Source organism: Poecilia reticulata, chromosome 16 (genome assembly GCF_904066995.2).
Source record: "Poecilia reticulata chromosome 16, P_reticulata-male-v2, whole genome shotgun sequence".
NCBI lineage: Eukaryota > Metazoa > Chordata > Actinopteri > Cyprinodontiformes > Poeciliidae > Poecilia > Poecilia reticulata.
This window is the reverse complement of record NC_088845.1, coordinates 19,015,311-19,033,948: the sequence shown is the minus strand read 5'-3', so window position 1 is coordinate 19,033,948 and position 18,638 is coordinate 19,015,311. Positions and strand designations below refer to the sequence as shown.

The following is an 18,638-nucleotide window of genomic DNA, read 5'->3' as shown; positions in this document are numbered from 1 at the left end:
AAAGAAAAAAGATTTTTATTCCCATATTTAATTTGAAATGATACGAAAACCTACTGCTCAATTAAACATGCCTAGAAAAATAATTTAAATGTTTTAAATAATTGGAACTGCGATTAACAAGGCCGGAGAAGGAACCAAATGTATCTTTATCTTTCCCCCCAATGAATAGTGAGGAAGAAGCTAAGACAGGTAGAAAAATATCCTTGTTAGCACGTGAGTTTTTACCAGAAATTCAATATACATGCCAAATGGTCGGTTGTTTCTTTCCTACCATAAAAAAAAAAACAAAACAAAACAAAAAAACAAGTGGAGTTCATCCAACTGTACATGTGTGCATTGGTTAGATCAATATTTTGAGAGTAACTTAAGGGATCTACAGGACATTCAAAAACCTGAGACCAAATTGAGCTTTTTGATAATTAACACTCGAAATTGGTCTGGTGTCAAACTCAGAATGTGTGTCAGAGCATCTCAAGTTTGCTGTAAAGTTCGGTGGAGGGTCAGACATTTCAAATTCAAATTTAAATATACTTTATTGATCCCGAATGGAGGCTGCACAGTGGGGCAGTTGGTAGAGCTGTTGCTTTGCAGCAAGAAGGTTCTGGGTTCAATTCCCGGCCCCGGTCTTTCTGCATGGAGTTTGCATGTTCTCCCTGTGGGTTTTCTCTGGGTACTCCGGTTTCCTGCCACAGTCCAAAAACATGACTGTCAGGTTAATTGGCCTCTCCAAATTGTCCCTAGGTGAGTACGTGTGGCATGGTTGTGTGTCCTGTGTGTCTCTGTGTTGCCCTGCGACAGACTGGCAACCTGTGCAGGGTGTACCCCGCCTCTCGCCCAGAACATTAGCTGGAGATAGGCACCAGCAACCCCCACTGAGGGACAAGGGTGTAAAGAAAATGGATGGATGGATGGATGATCCCAAATGGAAATTAAATAATTTCATCCATTAAATCCCTTACATATGCTTGGAAGTGGATAAAAAGTTAATCAACTTCTAAGCAGAAGGTTGCTGCAGAATTAAAGCTCCTCAATCATTTATTAGGTAAAAAAAAAATTCTGAGTCTTATATTTGTTCATGGAAAAATCTTTGGTATTGTAATATTAGAACAGTACATAACCAGGTAGTAATACAACAGCCCATTACTAGTGATGAAAAATATGCACAACTTCTACAAAGAAATTATGAATTTTATAGTATTCGCTTCAGAAACCAACCCACCACACCATCTTCTGTTTTACCATGACTCAACCTGAGGCAAACCTTAAAGCCAGCGTCACATGACACTCTTATCATTAGTCAGCATTTGAACAAATGCACGAGAACTAACATCACAAAGTAATGCACGCATTCAAAACGAGGTGAGAGAAAAAAGAAAAATTGAACTACTAATAAATTTGAGTAGACACAAAGTCAAAACAAAACAAAAAAAAACGGTCACTTTAGTAACTCTTAATTTATTTGGCAAAATTCAAGCATTTGACTCATCTTCAGTCCAATATGGCACCGGTGTGTTGCTTTAATATATCAAACATGCCCTCAATAAACATGCGCCATGGATCCAATATTCATCCAGAGGATGTACACAATTCAGAGACACGTCAAATCGGATTTATTACACCATAAACACGTCAGATGCACTGAATGAATAGGCTTGTTTCAGCATAAACAGAAGTTATCTCACTAACATTTCATTCTTGTGTTTCATCACTGAATAGGCAGCAGAGGCTTATGCTTCTCCTCGTTGGTCCCTTTAAACTCTTAACACTGTGGCTCAAAATGAGATGTAAAACAAAACTAATGCATCATAAAATGGTTGTTTTAGGGAAATAATTTAATTAATAAAATTACACAAAATATGTTCACAGCCAATGTAAGAAACAGAAAAAATAAAAATAAAAAAATGAGTCAGTCCTGCAAAGCACCATCAAATACTGGAGACTTATAATGGGTGATGTGACACTATGACTGTTTATTTTGCCACAAGTGCTTTGTGCTATTACATGGCATCTCTCCATTTCATGAACCCAAATAAAACTTTTGTGACATTAAAGGGTAGTAAAAGACAGCTTCCAAGGACGTTTTTGAAAAACATAAAATAAATAAATAGAGTGGAGTTTATTTATACACCTTAAAATCTGGCTAATGGTAAAATGCCACAACACACACAAAAAAAATACAGGAACAAATGGCACCTTGTACAAATATGGCTGGAGTCTGTGTAACTGAAAGCTTTTCTTTCAGCGTCACTGTTGTCTTAAAACAGACCAGGAGTATCAATTTCTTCAGTTGTTACTTTTTGCTTGTACAAACCCTTTGTCGGCTTAAAATAATCTCTTCAAACTGTACTGCGGTGAACTTCGCAAACCACCGGATGACCTCCGGTCGCCATGACGTACGCCAACGGCACTGTCTGGCACCTTTCCTTTCAAGCAGTCCGTTGCCGCTCTGAACATCAGCGAGGCTCCGTCGCCCCTGGACGTCCGACACTCTGTCCTTCAGGTTTCACACCACCTCATCAGACTCCAGGCTGTATTCTTCATAAAGCTTGTCCAGAATGGCCAGCTGCTTCTCCATGGCCGGGAGGTACACTCCCAGGTCCCTGTGCATGCTGCTGGTAAAGTCGCTCCTCTGCTCATCCCCCTCTCTCAACACCAAGGCGGCGGTGAAACTCTGATAGGTCGGGGCGGCTCGCAGAGCCAGCTGTTGAGGAAAAAAAAAACAAAAAAGCAGTGGGTTAGGTGTCACACTTCAAGACAGGGAACCTTTTTGAAACGGGGGAGGAGGGGGGAGGGGAGTGTTGATGTGTGGACAGAGTTTCAGTACATTTCACTGGACAAATAAACTCTTCCAAGTTTGCAGTTCCTTCTAAACAATTTTGCAGGGAGGAACAGACAGATTGATGGATGGATGGATGGATGGAAGGAAAACTAGTTAATAATGAACAGAAGAATAACAGAGAGATGGATTGATGGACAGATCAATCTTACCAACAAATGGATAAAATTACTTATAAAGGAAAGATGGATGGACAAGAAAGCAGGGTAAAGAGATGAATGGTAGTCAAGGGGTAAACAAAGAGAAGGATGGGCAAATTGACAGATGGATAGACAGTGACGAATGGATGGAGAGACACATGGATCTATTTGTGGAAAATGGGTAGATGGACATGTGGTCATGTTGTCGCAAGATCTACTGACTAGAACCTAGAAAAAGCAGCCAGAATCCACTGTCAGCTAGAGAAAACCTGACGGGCTTCTTTGACTCTTCATGTCTATTTTCACCTAACAAGGTCTTAATAAATTTCCTCCTTGTTCTTATCTAAACTCTTGTAAAAGTATTTTTTTCCATGACAACAAAAAGAAGGATGAAAGACAGATGGATGAAGAGATGAGTAATGGACAGAGGACAAAAATGGATGGACTGACAGACGGAAACAAATAATGGGACAGATGGATAATCTTGGCAGAGGGATGGACAGCCAAATAAATCAGAAAACATGAAAGGATAAATGGACAATGGGAAAACAGATGGGTAGATGATGGACAATGGACAGACATGTGGAACTTTCAGATAATAAGATGGAGCAAAAAGTAAAAGAAAAAAATATATAAACATTTTCTACTCTCTACTTTCTTAGCGTCGCTGATCCAGAAACCTCAATACTTGATACAATACTTGAGTGGGAACCCTCCGTGTGCAAGAAATACTTACAGCAAAAACACCTCGCACCACCCATCCATGGTACTGCCTTAGAGTTTTCCCATAAGCATTGTCTAGGAGAAATAATACAAAACAAAAAAAAATCAAAAATTAAAGAACACCATAAAACTAACAGCAAACACAGATGCAGTTCTACATATTTGAAGACCTTTGTAGATTTATGCACCACTCACTCAGTGCTGCCTGGATGTCTTTTTCTCCTGCGTTGATCTCCGACAGAAACTCCTTGAGGAACTTGAGGCCTCGTCTGAGCCACAGCAGAGCCTCGGTCGCAGAGTTGCGCACCCGGGCAACGCTCGTCTGCACTTCGTGCAAAACAATGGACTGCAGGGTGGGGAAGCTGCCGGGGTCGGATATCAGCTTCTGCTGAATTTTCTGCAGAGAACAGTGGAAAGGTTACGCTGCCTTTCATCTGAAATGAATGCAGTCCATTATAATCCAATGGTTTAACTTATTAAAAAGTGAAGAAACAGTACGTTTATGAAACGTTAAAATTATTATTTTTTTTGTTGTTGCCAGATCACACGTTTATTTGCTGAGTTATACTGTCGCAATATTTAAAAGCACATTAAGATCCAATCGACATTTACACCAAAATCTAAACAGAAGTCAGTCAGTGTAAAACAATATTTTACATTTAAAACTGAACATAAACTTACCTTGATATTTCCAACAAAATCCATTTTAACTGGTGCAAAAACGGTGGAGCCCAGTTTGTCTGAGAAGAGAGAGTCCAGAATAGCATCACTGTTGCTTCTGAAGTTTCACTTTTATGGTGCACTGAGTTAGCATGAGTTAATCAAAAAGAATAAAAACTGATTGCAAGTTTAAATGAAGGAGGTAGAAGTTTATCATGCCACAGACTTAAAAAAAATTATAATTCTGACTTTAAAAAAAAAGAAGATAAGATCATTTTTAACTTAAGATAAGATGATTTAAGATAATTTTTCAATACACAGTCTTATTACTTTTTTCCTCATCTTCAAATAATCAAAGAGCATATAAAGATTGCAGTGAGAACTGAGGTGGCTGCTTGCAATACATAATTACATTCAGACTCAAGTGGAGTTTGATTAATATGAGTAAGTTCTCACTCAGCACATGGATTTATTAAGATGATGGTAAATGGACAGGACTCCATCCTTAGAGACTTTCCTGTCTTGTTGGCCACTTTAAAACATCTGTGCACAGAACTTCTCCCAGTTAATTTGGAGGATGATTCAGAATAAAAGTTGAATTTAAAAGCTCGAGTTTGCCTTCTGCTTTGTTGCCAAGCAGAAGGCATATGTATGTATTTGCGTACAGGCAGATTACTTGCTGTATGCTTCCAAAATTATAATAAACTCTCACATGTGGCGACAAATAAAGACATCGCAACTCAAGTTTGATTACATCCGAAATGAATGAAAGGCAACGGAAGCTGAGAATGAATCTGAGACAGGTGGCATGCACACATAACAAGAGCAGAATGGGAGAAGAAGTATTTTCTTATGAAAATGACCAAAAAAAATAAAAAATGCAGATGGGTATATTGTCAAAAAAGAGCAGGAGGAAGAGCAACATGAGAAGCGACTGTAAGTGACCTTCCTACCTAATACGGGCACTATTGCATAGCATGAGTCCAAAAACTCTTGTGAAGGAATACCATTGTCGTCATCCAGTCTCATATCACTAAATCTAAAAAAAAAAATGAAAAAAATAAGACAGATTCAAAGAGGACAATATATTAAATGCAAGTTGTTTCTATTTTTATTCACTCAACTCAGGACAGAAAAAGTAAAGAAGGTACAAACATCCACAAAGAAACACGACACGGAATAAAGTCTGGCAAAACCTGAGGACTACTTAGCTTCTTTGGCTACAAATAAACATATTTTGATTTAGATTTTTTTTTTTAATTGACAGAAGAGATAATAAACACACTAGCACACTAGTGATTAACAGAGAGCATAATATGTTAAGTGTATTCAGAAAGCAAAATAAACTCTTCAAAACCCAGAAATTTATTATGTGATAAAGAGAGGCTGCAATAATAAAATGCTTAATTATAACTTTATTTATACTATCTAATACTACCTAATTGAAGAATATTAAAAGAAACTAAGTGCAGATGAATTAACCGATGCAGAGTTAAGTTCAGTAGCTAAATAGCTTAAGTTGTTTGGTTCTAATACTTGTGGAACAGGAACGAGAGGCGATCCCTCAGTACGCTCATGCTGTACCCTGAGACTCCTGAGAGACGGGACTTTCCTGAGCGACGTTTTCGTACCTGTGACTCATTGTGTTGAAGAAAGTGTCCACCTGCTCTGTATCCGACTCCGATGACTCGCTCGGGGTCTTGAATTGATCTTGGCTCTCTTCTTGGTCAAAAACGGTTTCCTGCTGGCACTCGAGCGCGACGCCGCTCTTTTTTCCTCTTTCGCCGTCGTGCTTTTCGCTCTGGTCCCCTTCGCGCAGTTCTTGATCACTTGTCTCTTGCTCACATGTTTTCTCAGAATCTCCTCCTGATGGCCGGTTGTAGTGCTCAATCTCAGCGTCCTTCTGGGTAATGTGTACAGCAGGAAGGACCTGCTTGCTGTGAACGACTGACAACTCAAAGTCTGCGTCGCACAAAACAGGACACATGCATATGGGATGTTATTCGAAGAAGTTCATTACTCTTAACATTTTACTGTATCGTGACAACAGTGCGTACTTGTAAAGCCAACTGAGATGTGATTCAATTTCACATTTTACCTAAAGCTTAGTTATAACAAAGCTTTTCTTGTAAAAGCTTTAACGCTTTCCAGGCTAATTCTTAAAATAGGTTGGAAACAAACAAACAAAAGACGTGCTTCCAATAATTTCCTTTCTCTCATTAACATACAAAGACCCTGTGTGTTAAAAGGAAACATCTGTGGAATGCAAATAAGATTTTCATATCAGGAAACCCCTGCGGGTGTAAAGTAGATAGGAAACCTGACTGACCTGATGGGGGAGGAGGATGATCTCCTCTGTCCGGCTCTTCTGGTCCTTCGGCTCCGGAGTCGAGGCTCTGGTTCTGGTTGCCATGTGTACTTACTTCTCCTGAGGTTTCGGTCAAATCTTTCCACCTAGAATTCACAACAAGATATGGTATTTAGAAAACTCCTGTAAAACTTTTTTTTGCAAAATCATAATCTTAGTCAACAGGAACTAGAAATGAAAATTTATACTGACTTTTTTTAACGCTCTAATGTGACTCATTAAATAAAAAAAAGAGAGCAAAATTACACAAAAGTAACAAAACAAACAAAAAAAAAAACCTACTTTTCTCCAAGGTTTAGATTTAAATGATTGGCATGTTTAATCTGTTGGGGAAAACAAAGTACAGAGTTTAAAATAACTTCAGGTCTTGAAAACAAGATAGGATTGTTATTATTGTACCAGTATCATGTTGAACTGGTAAACTGGAGAGTCTAAAAGGGAAACGTACCTTCTGGGGTTTAATCGCAGCGACTGGAGGCGTTCCTGGCGGACTGTGCGTCCCTAAATCTGTCGTAAAAGTACGGTTTGCTATCTGCATGCACTCCTCCAGAGTTTTAAGGAATGTGGTGCATGTCGACTTCACCATGGTTCCAGTGTCAATTCCAGCCTGAAACAACAGACAAGCCAACAACGTTAGCACAAAGCCAGTGCTGATACCGCGGCGCTGTTTGGTGACGCAAAATGTACACACATAAGTACTTGTGATAACATGTACTTCTTGTTTCCCTGATAAGTGAGTGAGAGAGCAGAGGCTTGATTAATTGCAGCTGCAGTGTGCGCTACAGCCGTTTCACACGAACCGACGGCTTCTCTAATTTCATCGGCTCAACCAAACGTTACCTCCACTGCTTCTCCCAGCTCATCATTCTCCTTGATTTTGTTGACTTGCTGCAGAAGAAGGTCACAGTACAACCTGAGCTCTGACATCTTGGTTTTTAACGCCTCCGTGTTCTCCTGAAGCTCTGTTCCAGTGCAAAAAGTAGAAGAAAGAAACAGTGTTTCAAAAAGGGAGTTTTCACGTTCGAGTTTCTCAGAGCGTATGAATTCTGTTTACCTGCCACAGTGAAATACAAACAAGAAATCTTCACAATCTTTTATGAGTTAAAGGAATGACTTTCTTTATATATATATATATATATATATATATATATATATATATATATATTTGCTTCCAAGAAGCAAAGACTCCCACGAAGCTTTAGAAAGGATCCTGAAAATCCCTTGCTTTTATGACAAACAGATTTGGATTTTTAAAAAACGCTTCTGGCCATGAAAAACATAATCATTCTGTAGAAATTAAAGAAGATCCATCGACCACTCCTAATAAGACGGTTGTTTTAAAATTACACCTAACAAGCTACAACCTGCATACATGATAAGCGCCTGACTGCAAGACTAGCAACACCAACTAATATCAACTCTCTATACATTCAGCAATTCTAGTTTTAGGTGCAATAAGCATGTCTACTTGAAAACTACCTCTAAATTTAGCTCATATTTGACATTACCATATTATGGAGAATAATATGATAATATTGAATATTACTCAATATCTTTAGATCACTTTTGTCATTTCTGTTTTAAATTAAAGCAACCATTGTAGCTTTACTAGGGGTTTACAACAACATAACCACATAGCAGCCTACGCTTAGCTCTGTGGAAAACACTTTTGCGGCCAAATTGAATCATACAGATTTGTGATTCAAACAACAACAAAAGAAAAAGGATGGCAAACATTAAGACTTCTGCGCGGTTTTGTAGAAAACTTTAAAAACACCCAAATATTATACCCCATTTATTATATCTTGTATCCGTTTGTGCTTCCACACCTTTTTCCCTCTTGGTTCTGTTGTCAGTGAGGCAGGCTTTGGCTGTGCCCAGAGCCACCAGCCATTTCTGCCTCTCCGCTGCGTTGATGGCTCTCAGGTAAAAGTACTGCTCTCCTGGTATGATCAGGTCAAGACGTGTGGGGTCGGAGGAATGAACTGAAACGTGCATCGAAAACAAAAATTTAGCACTGCAACTAAATCAACAGCTGCAATGTGCAGGGGGAAAGCGAGCTTCGCTGACCTTGGATTTCACAAACTGAAATCTTGATGCTGCCTTTGCAACCTTTCCACGCATCTTCTTGAGAGTCGTAGTACGACAAAGTTCCTCCGTCGAGAACAAACCAGCGAGGCTGCCAGCCTAAAAACGGACACAACAGTTCCTGTTTTATCCATGTCGTGTTAATGTCAGCATAACAAAATGCTACAGGGCTTGATCAATTTGCTTGGACTTATTTACGTTGAGTTAGCTACAACTAATCAGTTGCCAAATCAGATTAGAATGACAGATGGAGTGGAAAGTAGTCCAACTTGCTTTGCTATTATTTAAATGTTTATAAAACAAGAAAAACTCGGCGAACAGCTCACGTGGCAAGGTAGTAACAATAATCATTCTAACACCGACTAATAAAGTCCGAAATTTAAACGATGAGTGTAGCTAACGTTAGCTTGTCGATCTCAAACTCAATTCAAGTGAGCTTCTGACGTTCGGTGCCGCTAGCTGCCCTCAAACTAGCTCTAAGTTTAAATACATGTCCTAATTATAACATGAACTCACCGCTGATGTAATTGGTCCACTTATACAGCATACCTTCCATTGTTTAATTACGTCTTTTTACCGTTCATTACTTGTTTATGACAAGATGTGTGGCACAGCTGATTGCAGCGACTCCATTGGGCCCAGAATGTGAATTGCGGAGCGACGTCCTTGGGTTTCCATTTAAACTACGTCCACAATAGTACGTAAACGTCTTCGTGAATAAAAGTCTAACCAATCATGAAAGACGCTGCCATTATTGCTTCTGCCTACGTCAAGAGAGACTGGAGTAATATTATGTGGATCGTAAAGATTGGCGTTTAACATGACCAATGGAAACAGAGGAAACTACCAATGGGCGGGGTTATACATTTTCAACCAATAGTAGTGAAAGGGGGCTGACAGCCAAACTATGGCTACGTTGCGTAACAGTCAGCTGGTGAATAACTCGGGTAGAAGTGATAACTTGGCGGCGAAGGAGGAGTTAATGTGTACAACAGCATAAATTGACCAAAAGCCACCTGCTAACATTTTTTTTCGGCACCTGAACAACTATTGATACCTCTAGGTAGACTACGTACTGTACAAACCAAGCAGTCTTCTATGGCCCAAAACAAGAACACTACATAACTCAGTTTTAGAAATGTATGTTTTCTTTGATTATTTTAAATTTTAATTATTTTGAATACATTTCTTTGATTAATGATGACCATGTTAACCAAAACATCCAGTCCTTGACTTTTGAAATGTTACATGCAATTTAAAACTTAATTCTAAGTAAAATTATCAGCGAATTGTCTTCTCTTTGTCTATCCCTAAAAGCTTTATTGAGGATTCAGTCAAAAAATACTATAAATGTATTCAAAGAAAATGAGAGAATTTTAAAAACACTGATCAGCTAAATACTCTATGGTCAGTGGCAATTGTTGCATGAATATCCCTGGTGATTCTGCCAGAAAAAAAGGCAGGGCAGAAACGATGTGATCTAATCTCACTACCCTCAGGGAAACTGGGGAAGCCAATTTCTTGAAGACTTCATATGAACAAAAGCAATTGAAAATGTGTTCAGTCTACAACTTTTTTTTTATATCTGGTGCATGTGCTTTTTTTCTCATGCCACCTTGGGAATTTTATACCCCATGTAAAAGAAAAAAAAACTGTCACTGTGCATAAAGGCACAAAACATGTGCAAAATGACTGATAAATTATATTTCTTATATTTTCAAATGCTTTATTTAATAAAAAATAATAAATGAGAGTGGACTTAATGTATGTGTAAATCCGGTTTAAAATGTTTAGATTGTGATCTATGAAAACAAGTTAAATACAGGTTCTCTTCTGTGAACTAAACTATATGTACTATAACTATATAAAATATATTTTTAGGGATGAATTTGCACCGTCCCGCACCGTTTCAATGGCGTACCTACCACATCCACCCAGAGGAGCAATTGCCTCGCCAGCTGACAAATGATGCGCACCCTTCTGCAGAAGTTTGTCTGCCACGTAAGGGATTTTAGCAGTTAAAGCTTTTTAATTTAAAGTTTTTCTCTAGCCTATTTGTGTATATTTTGCGAAAGCTTTAACAACTGTCTTCAAACATGATGCTGTTTACTCTTTGTTCCTTATTGCCATCACTGTTTGTTTTTGTCACTGGAGGAACACTCCCAGAAGCCGATGTGAAAATTGAGGTGATACACAAACCTTTTATGTGTCACCGAACATCAAAGTATGGAGACATGCTTCTTGTTCATTACGAGGGATTCCTGGAGAGCAATGGCACTATGTTCCATTCCAGGTAAAATATGTTAATATTCGGTATTTCTTGCTGTATTACTGCACTATGTTCAGATGAAATTACTCAGATTTGTGAAATCTGATTAACTATTTAGATGTACAGATTCATGGAAATAATACGCCACAATCTATTGAAAACGCAGAGATTTATTCAGCTGTTATCAAGTTTCTGTGTTCTTGACTTTAAACTCTTGTTGATCATTTGATCCCTGGCAGCCGCAAACATGGGGACACAAATCCAGTCTGGTTCACTCTTGGGATCCGAGAGGTGCTTAAAGGTTGGGACAAAGGTCTGCAGAACATGTGTGCTGGAGAGCGCAGGAAGCTGACTGTCCCTCCATCACTGGCATACGGAAAGGAAGGTCAAGGTACTACAGATTCAGTGCAAAAGTAAAATAAAAAAATAAAAATCATTATACACACCTTCTTGAAAAGATATTCATAACCGTCTTCCAAACTCATACCCAGTGTGTTTTATTGGTATTTGACAGACACAAAGGTGTATAATGTGGAAGTGGCAAGAAAATGATAGGCGGTCTGCTATTGTTTTTCTAGTTAAAACTCAGAAAAATGTTGTGGGCATCTGTATCTACACTTCTACCCGTTAAAATCCAGTGCAACCAGCTGCCTTCAGAAGTCGCTTATTAGCTAATAAATCATCTCTGCGTAACCTAATCTCAGTATACTTCCTGCTTTTCTGTAAGGGACTCAGAGGGTTTACTTGAAAACATTGGCGAACAAACGGCATGGAGACCGAGGGTTAGGTTACAAAACGATATCTGAAACTTTTTACATCTGATGCAGTACTGTCTAATGTATCACCTGAAACAGAGTATGGCACAGCTGCAAACCTAACAAGGCACCTGTCAACCTAAACAGGCAAACAACCAGGTGGAGCATTGTTCATAGAAGCTGCCATGAAGTCCACTGTAACTCTGGAAGACATGCTTCAATCCACCGCACAGGCGGATAAAGCTTTTGACAGGACAAGCATTAGCTGTACACTTACGAGGCACCAAGAAAGCCATTGTAGAGAGAAAGGCATTGGAGGATCCATATTATACTTTTGGTTTACATGTAAAACACTATGTTTGGTAAAAAACTAACACTGCATTAACACTTTGAACACACCTTTCCTAGGGGGTAGCATCATCATGCTTTTCTTCAGTAGAAGTAGGGTAACTGGTCAGAAGGTAAGGTAGTTTTATTTATACAGCACATTTTCAGCAGCAAGGTAATTCAAAGTGCTTGATGGGAAGATAGATCGAGGTAAATACAGGGATTTGCTCGAAGAAAACTTGTTAGAGGCTGCAAAAGACCCGAGACTGGGACAGAAGTTTAGATTTTTCAGCAGAACATTAATTCATCCAGTGCAACAAGAGAATAGCTTAGATGAAAGCCTATCTATGTGCTAAAATGGCCCAGTTCAAGTCCAAACCTAATTTCAATTAAGATTCTGTCAAGACTTGAGAATGTCTTTTTGCAGAGGTTTTAGAGACATGTAAGATGATGTACAGTGGTTCTTACGTTTGAGTCATTCTCTACTTGGTGTTGGTTTGTTGCATCAAATTACAATGAAACACATGGAGGTGTTTGGCTGTACCGTTACGATATATGAAAAATTAAAGGAGTAGATGTTTTTGCCTGAGCAAAAGCCTTGTTTGTTTACAGGTAAAATTCCTCCGAGCAGCACCCTGATCTTTGACATCGAGCTCATGGAGATCCAGAATGGTCCCAGGTCCCACGAGACTTTCCGGGACATGGACCTCAACGACGACTGGAGACTCTCCAGGCAGGAGGTATGTCTTTTTGAATTTCTCTTTCTGTGTCGAGATCAAACAACGTTGTTGGAAACTATCTTCTAATGTCTTTTCGTATTTTCAGGTGAAGCATTTCTTGAAGAAGGAATTTGAGAAACACGGTTACTCGCCCAATGACACACATCATGAAGTGATGGTTGAGGACATCTTCAAAAACGAGGATGAGGACAAAGACGGCTTTATATCAGTGAGGGAATTCACCTCCATACATGATGAACTCTGAATGATGGATTCAACTTTTAAATTAGTTTTTTTTAGTTTTTTTTAGATCATCTTTGAAACTTATATAAATTGATGTTTTAAACAAAGACTTTCATAATTTCAAAACTACATTTGACCATTATTGTCAGATGTTTTGTTTCATGTTTTTACCTAGAAGTTTTATGTTTTATATTCATTTGTACATTTCATAACTTATTTGGACACACATATATAAATGTCATAGTTCTTGTTGCTTTAAGATGATTAAACTGTTTTTTTTAAATGAAATAAACTACTTTTTTCATTGATTATTTTTATAACTTGTCCCAGTCTGTAATGATGCAGAATAACTGGCCTCTTCCATGCATATCTGCCACTAGAGGGCACTCTTGCCTTTTATGCTTACAAATTGCTTTCATCTTTTTAAATCCTCCCCAACAGTAAAAAATGCACAATCCATGCTCCCCCACAGTAGCTCACTGACCTATATATTCTTTCATCAAATTGAGAGTAAAGTCACGTAAAGCATCACTTGTTATCGGAACCATACATTATGCATGTTGGAGTGCTGGGAGTTGAAGACGTTTGAAATTGTATTTGGTTTCAATCTCCATGTTAAAGATTATGTTTCCTCATGTATTCCTTTGATGCATTTTGATTTAAACTTTTGAACCGCTTGCAAAATAAAGACTTTCGACATTTATCGACTGATGCGCCTACATCTTTATGTACCTGGAGATGTAGCGGAAAGGCACAGGATCCAACCCACTTGAGGTTTATGAAAACAGAGGTATGCAACTTTTATATATTTGTTAGAACTACCCATATGTGATTGCAGTATAATATGAAGTAAATAATCTTTGAAAAATTTGTGGCTTCTCTGTTTTCTCCCCATGCACCTGCTGTCATCTCAATAAATACACCACCTGATCAGGAACAACCAATCAAAGCCTGGAGGAGGGTCTTGCTTTCACCCTTTCACCTTCCTCTCTGCTACAGCTGGTTCACAACAACAGGACCTGCCATGGACACTCAGCCTAGTTCCACCAATGGCAGTGCATAAACGGTTTTCCTGTAATGGTAAGGTGTTTTCCTCTAGTAACGCGTTTAGCAACACACACACTAGCACAATTGACGGCGCGAAGACACTCCTCCCGGCTCTGATTATTGTTTTTGACTTGCTGCAGTGCTGACCGCTTGCATGTCATGCTGCACTGAGGCGATAATTCATGTAAAAGGAGCCTTGACCATGTATTAGTGCATATACTGTTTTTCTGGTTAAAAGAAAATCTTTTTAAATTGCTCTTAATGTGATATCATTTTCAAGAAACTGATTTTTGGGGATTTTCATTAGCTGTAAGAGAACCAACAAATTGAACCAAAATATAAAATGCATCACTGTATGTGTAATGGATCTATGTAATACCCGAGTTTCATGTAAAGAACTGAATTACTGAATCCGCTTTTTTGATGAAATTCTTATTTATTGAAATGCTTTTGTATCTATTGCCTTCTAATTATGTATTGAATGATGGCATATCATCATCAAAGTGGTTCACAGGCTTGCTCCTGACCTCGGCAGCTCTCGCTGTGGCTCCAAAGCAACTGAAGAGTGTAAATAACATGGCCACTAAGCAGAGGCAGCTTAACATGTGGAGTAAATGTGACTTACGGCTCGAGGCTCAGTCAGGGGACTAGTAAACCCAGCAACAAGAAGCAGACTGTTTGTTTCTCAGATCAAAGGAGCCATTGAAGCATGGTGCTGCTAACAGCGTTGCTCCAGTCGTCCTCTTTTTCTTTTTACCCAGATTATTTTAAACATGGAAGGCTTTGGCTGATCATTAGCTGGATACAGCTGAATAAGAAATCTGATTTTGCTAATACAAACCAACTCCAGGAGTTGGGGCGTGATGCAATGGAGGAGAGAGAGGGCGCAATCTATTTTAAAGCCACAATGGTGGTTCAGCTATCAACTTATTTCTTAAGCAAGAAAATACTAACTTCTGCATTTTGAAAAATAACAACCTCCCTATTTTCATTTAGCCTGGTTCTTTCTATTCATTAAGTCAAATATAAAGATATGAGGAAATGATTGTATCATTGTTTTCGCAATACTGCATATCTAAAAAAAAACACAACAAAAAAACCCCCCGATGACAGCTGACGTGCATGAGCAACACTCAACAGCCTCAGAGTTCAGATAGAGAGGTGCCTTTAAGTAGCAGGGCAGGATGTGACTGTGCTGCACCTCTCTCACAAAGAGCACTACTGTTTATTTTTATTCCTCCTTTTCCTCGTTCCTACAGTTTATTTGGCTTCTGGCAAAATTCAACCCTTCTCACCATATGCGTGCAGGTAGAGCTGGATCAGTGGGAAAATAAAGCAGGAAGTAAAAAAATGGCAAACACACTGGATTTTTTCATGGTCCTAAAATAAAAAAAATATAAAAAAAACCCCACAGGAGTTGAGATCTAGTTTAGACACATCTTCAACTTGTCAGTCTACTTCATACTCAAGTTTTACATTCTTTAATAAAACATCATTTCATAAATTACATTTGAATTGCAACTGTCACAAAAATACATTTTGATAAAATGGATCTGTAGAAAGGATTCAACAATCACATTAAACCAAGTGATAATGGAACATGCTTGGCACGGGGGACGCGTTGGGCCCCACTGTGGTGGTTGTTGTGGTCATCGTCGAGCAATGTTACTGGCTTAAAATAACAAAATAAAATAATAATAATAATAAAAAAAAACACTACTCGAAGAAATCCCCAGTAACAGTCTGCACACTCAAACGTTGCAACACTACCAATCAAAATGTGCACATAAGAGTTTGGCACACGTGTTGCACCATTCAAAAAGACACAATGTCGTCCAATCCGCACAAATGATGGATCCTGAAACCGTCTGCCTTCTTCTGATTTGTCATTTCTGTTTTGACCCTTCTGCAGGTACATCAACAAGCATTTCCAAGAATTTATATATATATAAACTATGGAGCACAAACATCTTTACAAAATAAATCTTTACACTTCGATGCAAAAAAAAAGTGCTTTATGAATGTCTTTTCTTTTTTTTTTTAAGTCTGACTCTATCTACATTATATCATTCCAGTGTTCCCACAAAAATGCAGGTGAGCGTAAATTTGGCCGACCTGCAAGGTTCAGATTAAACAGTACCAGGCCTCCTTCTTTAATTTGGACCCACACTAGTCCTACAGCGTCCTCTGCACCCTTCGCCTCCACCCTTGGTAAAGATGTTAAAGAGCCTCAAAATAACTTCACTTTGAAAAATCCTATCTTTAATTTGAGTAGACTTACTCAGCTTAGTCTGCCATCTATTTTACTACCCCAACCTGTTACTATAAAATAAATGTCACCTAGTCATTTCTGAAACTGTAACATAAAAGGCTGGATGTGGATCCAAGTCGCGTCACAGTGAGGCAGAGAAAGACACCGACTCTTGAGGAAGAGCTGTTGTGAAGAATATTAAATTCAGGGGAGCCACTAAATGTGGCCCTGGTGATTCTAGGAAGAATCAGTTAAGTCTCAATAGCGAGATTCGTTTATTTTAAGACATCTTTAAAAGGAGGTCGGGGCAATAAGTGTGGAGGGTGCTGTATTTCACATGGTGCTTTCATCCTGACTGAGCTACACCAGGTAGCAACAGCCTTTAAGTTATAAACAGAGGGAACAAATAACGTAAAAAAAAAAATGAAAATACATAACTGTTGCCTCATGTAAAAAAATGGTGCTCTTGGCTGAGTTTGCAAACCCCAAACTTACAGGAACAACAAAATCAACTAAATCCATCATGCCAAAAAATAAAAAATAAAAAAAATAAAATACAAAGCATTTCATATGCGGTAATGTTCGCAAACATTTCAGAGTATCACTTAAATACAGTTGGCTTGACTTTCCTCTTTGACAGAATAAATAATTGTTCATCGCCTCCAATTCCTCAAAATAAGACATCTTCATGTTCGATCATGAGCTGCACCACCAGTTTCTGCTGCCTCATGTCGTTCAGGGTTGTCAAAGCGTTCTGCTCCGGAGGCTGCATAAGAGTCGGGCCGAAGACAATCCCCAGGTTCTCTGCGTTCATTAGGTTGTACTTTTCAAATGTTGTTACCCTAGAAGATGCATCAAAATGACAGAGATTTTAGTGTTGAAAGGTTTCACTTCAGGGTTGATTCTCCTCAGACTGACGTCTTTTCAGCATTTCCAATGCTATTACCAAACAAGTAGACTTTTAATTTGAGTAACATGTTTTTTTGTATTTTTATATTTGTCAATGAACCACAGACTACAGCATAAAGCAGCTAAAAGAACATATATTTTACCACCAAAATTATTTGTACCCATTGCAAATAGAGAGTCAGTGAGAATATTTTAAATTCTATATCTAATTCAAAAATGTTTGTGCTGCTGTAAAGCATCCTACTTATTGGGAACAGGACTTTTAATTAATTAATTTATTTATTTTATATATATATATTTTTTTTTTAGCAGCACAGCAAGTAATAAACATGGCAGCTCTCTGCAGCTGGTATGGGGAAACCTTTGGCTAAAAAGCAGCTGTGCATTGTGGATTACTCACAGCTCAGGCTTTGCTAAAACAGGCTGTGTTTTAGCGTGACGGTGACCCAAAACACACAGCTAATGTGGGGAATAAATAGTGGGCCAACAGAAATATGAACTATTTCAAGTGGAACAGCAACGCAAGTGTATTATGGTCGATAATCTGTGAAGGGAGCTAAACATCAGGGCGATGTTACATTCAGAAGGGTATGGATGTATGGAAATGGCATGGCAATTATTTGTTAAAATTGTAATAAAAAAATATATATATATTTTTTATTTTATCTTTTTAAATAAAATTGTATTCTTACATTATCTCATGGGAGATCGATGATGTGGTTTTTCCAATCAGACCTCTTCGTTCACAAAAAAATAACTTTTTGGGACCTTTTTGAATTTAACTGCACATACCATCGCTAACCTCTAAACGTGGACAACAAGCACAATTTTGACAGCATGCAATGCAAAAACAAAATGCATGTAAATAAAATGTGTGTATACAAGTCAAGCTTGCAGCGGGAAATGTCTCTCAGGCAAATTGTGTTGTTGTAGTGATAACAGATGTAACTGTTTTAATACACGAGCTAACCTTTTGAGGTGAGCCATCAGGTAACGTAAGGTTTCGTAGTGCGCCGGGGGAAGCTGCAGCAATCCCTCATGTATCGCCTCCAGTCTGGATTCAGCGTTTGGAAGTTCTGCAGGAGCCAATCGATAAGTATCAAAGCGCTGTCAGGCAGCACCGGCACAGTAACGGCATGGAAATACCACGGAGAGGATCTCTTACTTGCAGCTTGAATAAATTTGGAGTACAAGTCAAATGTAATGACTGGAATGGGAAGGTCTCTCAAGTAGAGCTTCAAAGCACCAGCAATTATGTTGATGTCTGCATAGGCACTGGCACTGATATCCGCCTTCTCACCAT

General features: G+C 38.6%; 3 protein-coding genes across 4 annotated transcripts in view; 1 reads left to right on the top strand and 2 right to left on the bottom strand.

Annotated features, from left to right (window-relative positions):
- Nucleotides 1–1,811: 1,811 nt before the first annotated feature.
- On the bottom strand, nucleotides 1,812–9,598 carry plekha8 (pleckstrin homology domain containing, family A (phosphoinositide binding specific) member 8). Its single transcript, XM_008432487.3, has 13 exons — nucleotides 9,332–9,598; nucleotides 8,798–8,914; nucleotides 8,557–8,712; nucleotides 7,568–7,689; nucleotides 7,176–7,334; nucleotides 7,010–7,050; nucleotides 6,689–6,813; nucleotides 5,991–6,321; nucleotides 5,313–5,398; nucleotides 4,381–4,439; nucleotides 3,895–4,096; nucleotides 3,713–3,774; nucleotides 1,812–2,701 (listed from the first exon to the last, which is right to left on the bottom strand). Exons 1-13 carry the CDS (start codon nucleotides 9,369–9,371, stop codon nucleotides 2,504–2,506), a joined length of 1,698 nt encoding a protein of 565 aa, XP_008430709.1. The 5' UTR covers nucleotides 9,372–9,598; the 3' UTR covers nucleotides 1,812–2,503.
- Nucleotides 9,599–10,575: 977 nt separating this feature from the next.
- fkbp14 (FKBP prolyl isomerase 14) lies at nucleotides 10,576–14,762 on the top strand. Of its 2 annotated transcripts, XM_081617047.1 has the most exons (5): nucleotides 10,576–10,816; nucleotides 10,970–11,108; nucleotides 11,324–11,475; nucleotides 12,779–12,906; nucleotides 12,992–14,762. In XM_081617047.1, exons 1-5 carry the CDS (start codon nucleotides 10,699–10,701, stop codon nucleotides 13,148–13,150), a joined length of 696 nt encoding a protein of 231 aa, XP_081473173.1. In that variant the 5' UTR covers nucleotides 10,576–10,698; the 3' UTR covers nucleotides 13,151–14,762. The 2 variants fall into 2 exon arrangements, with proteins under 2 accessions (XP_081473173.1, XP_008430710.1); XM_008432488.3 differs by having other exon boundaries at nucleotides 10,749–11,108.
- An 878-nt stretch (nucleotides 14,763–15,640) lies between these two features.
- Nucleotides 15,641–18,638, bottom strand: part of chn2 (chimerin 2) — a 37,520-nt gene continuing 34,522 nt past the window's right edge. Inside the window, exons 11-13 of the mRNA XM_008432489.3 lie at nucleotides 18,501–18,638; nucleotides 18,306–18,411; nucleotides 15,641–17,268 (exon numbers count right to left, since the gene is read on the bottom strand). Coding sequence (XP_008430711.1) covers nucleotides 17,097–17,268; nucleotides 18,306–18,411; nucleotides 18,501–18,638 — 416 coding nt within the window. The 3' untranslated portion in view covers nucleotides 15,641–17,096. The remainder of the gene's footprint in view (nucleotides 17,269–18,305; nucleotides 18,412–18,500) is intronic.

Coding starts and splice junctions, on each gene's coding strand:
- plekha8 (XM_008432487.3), bottom strand. CDS start 9,371: ATGGAAGGTATGCTGTATAAGTGGACCAATTACATCAGCG. Junction 8,915..9,331: donor GTGGACCAATTACATCAGCG/GTGAGTTCATGT, acceptor GTCCGTTTTTAG/GCTGGCAGCCTCGCTGGTTT. Junction 4,440..5,312: donor TGCAATAGTGCCCGTATTAG/GTAGGAAGGTCA, acceptor CTCTCTTCTCAG/ACAAACTGGGCTCCACCGTT.
- fkbp14 (XM_081617047.1), top strand. CDS start 10,699: ATGAATTTGCACCGTCCCGCACCGTTTCAATGGCGTACCTACCACATC. Junction 10,817..10,969: donor TGCAGAAGTTTGTCTGCCAC/GTAAGGGATTTT, acceptor TTGTCACTGGAG/GAACACTCCCAGAAGCCGAT. Junction 12,907..12,991: donor GGAGACTCTCCAGGCAGGAG/GTATGTCTTTTT, acceptor TCGTATTTTCAG/GTGAAGCATTTCTTGAAGAA.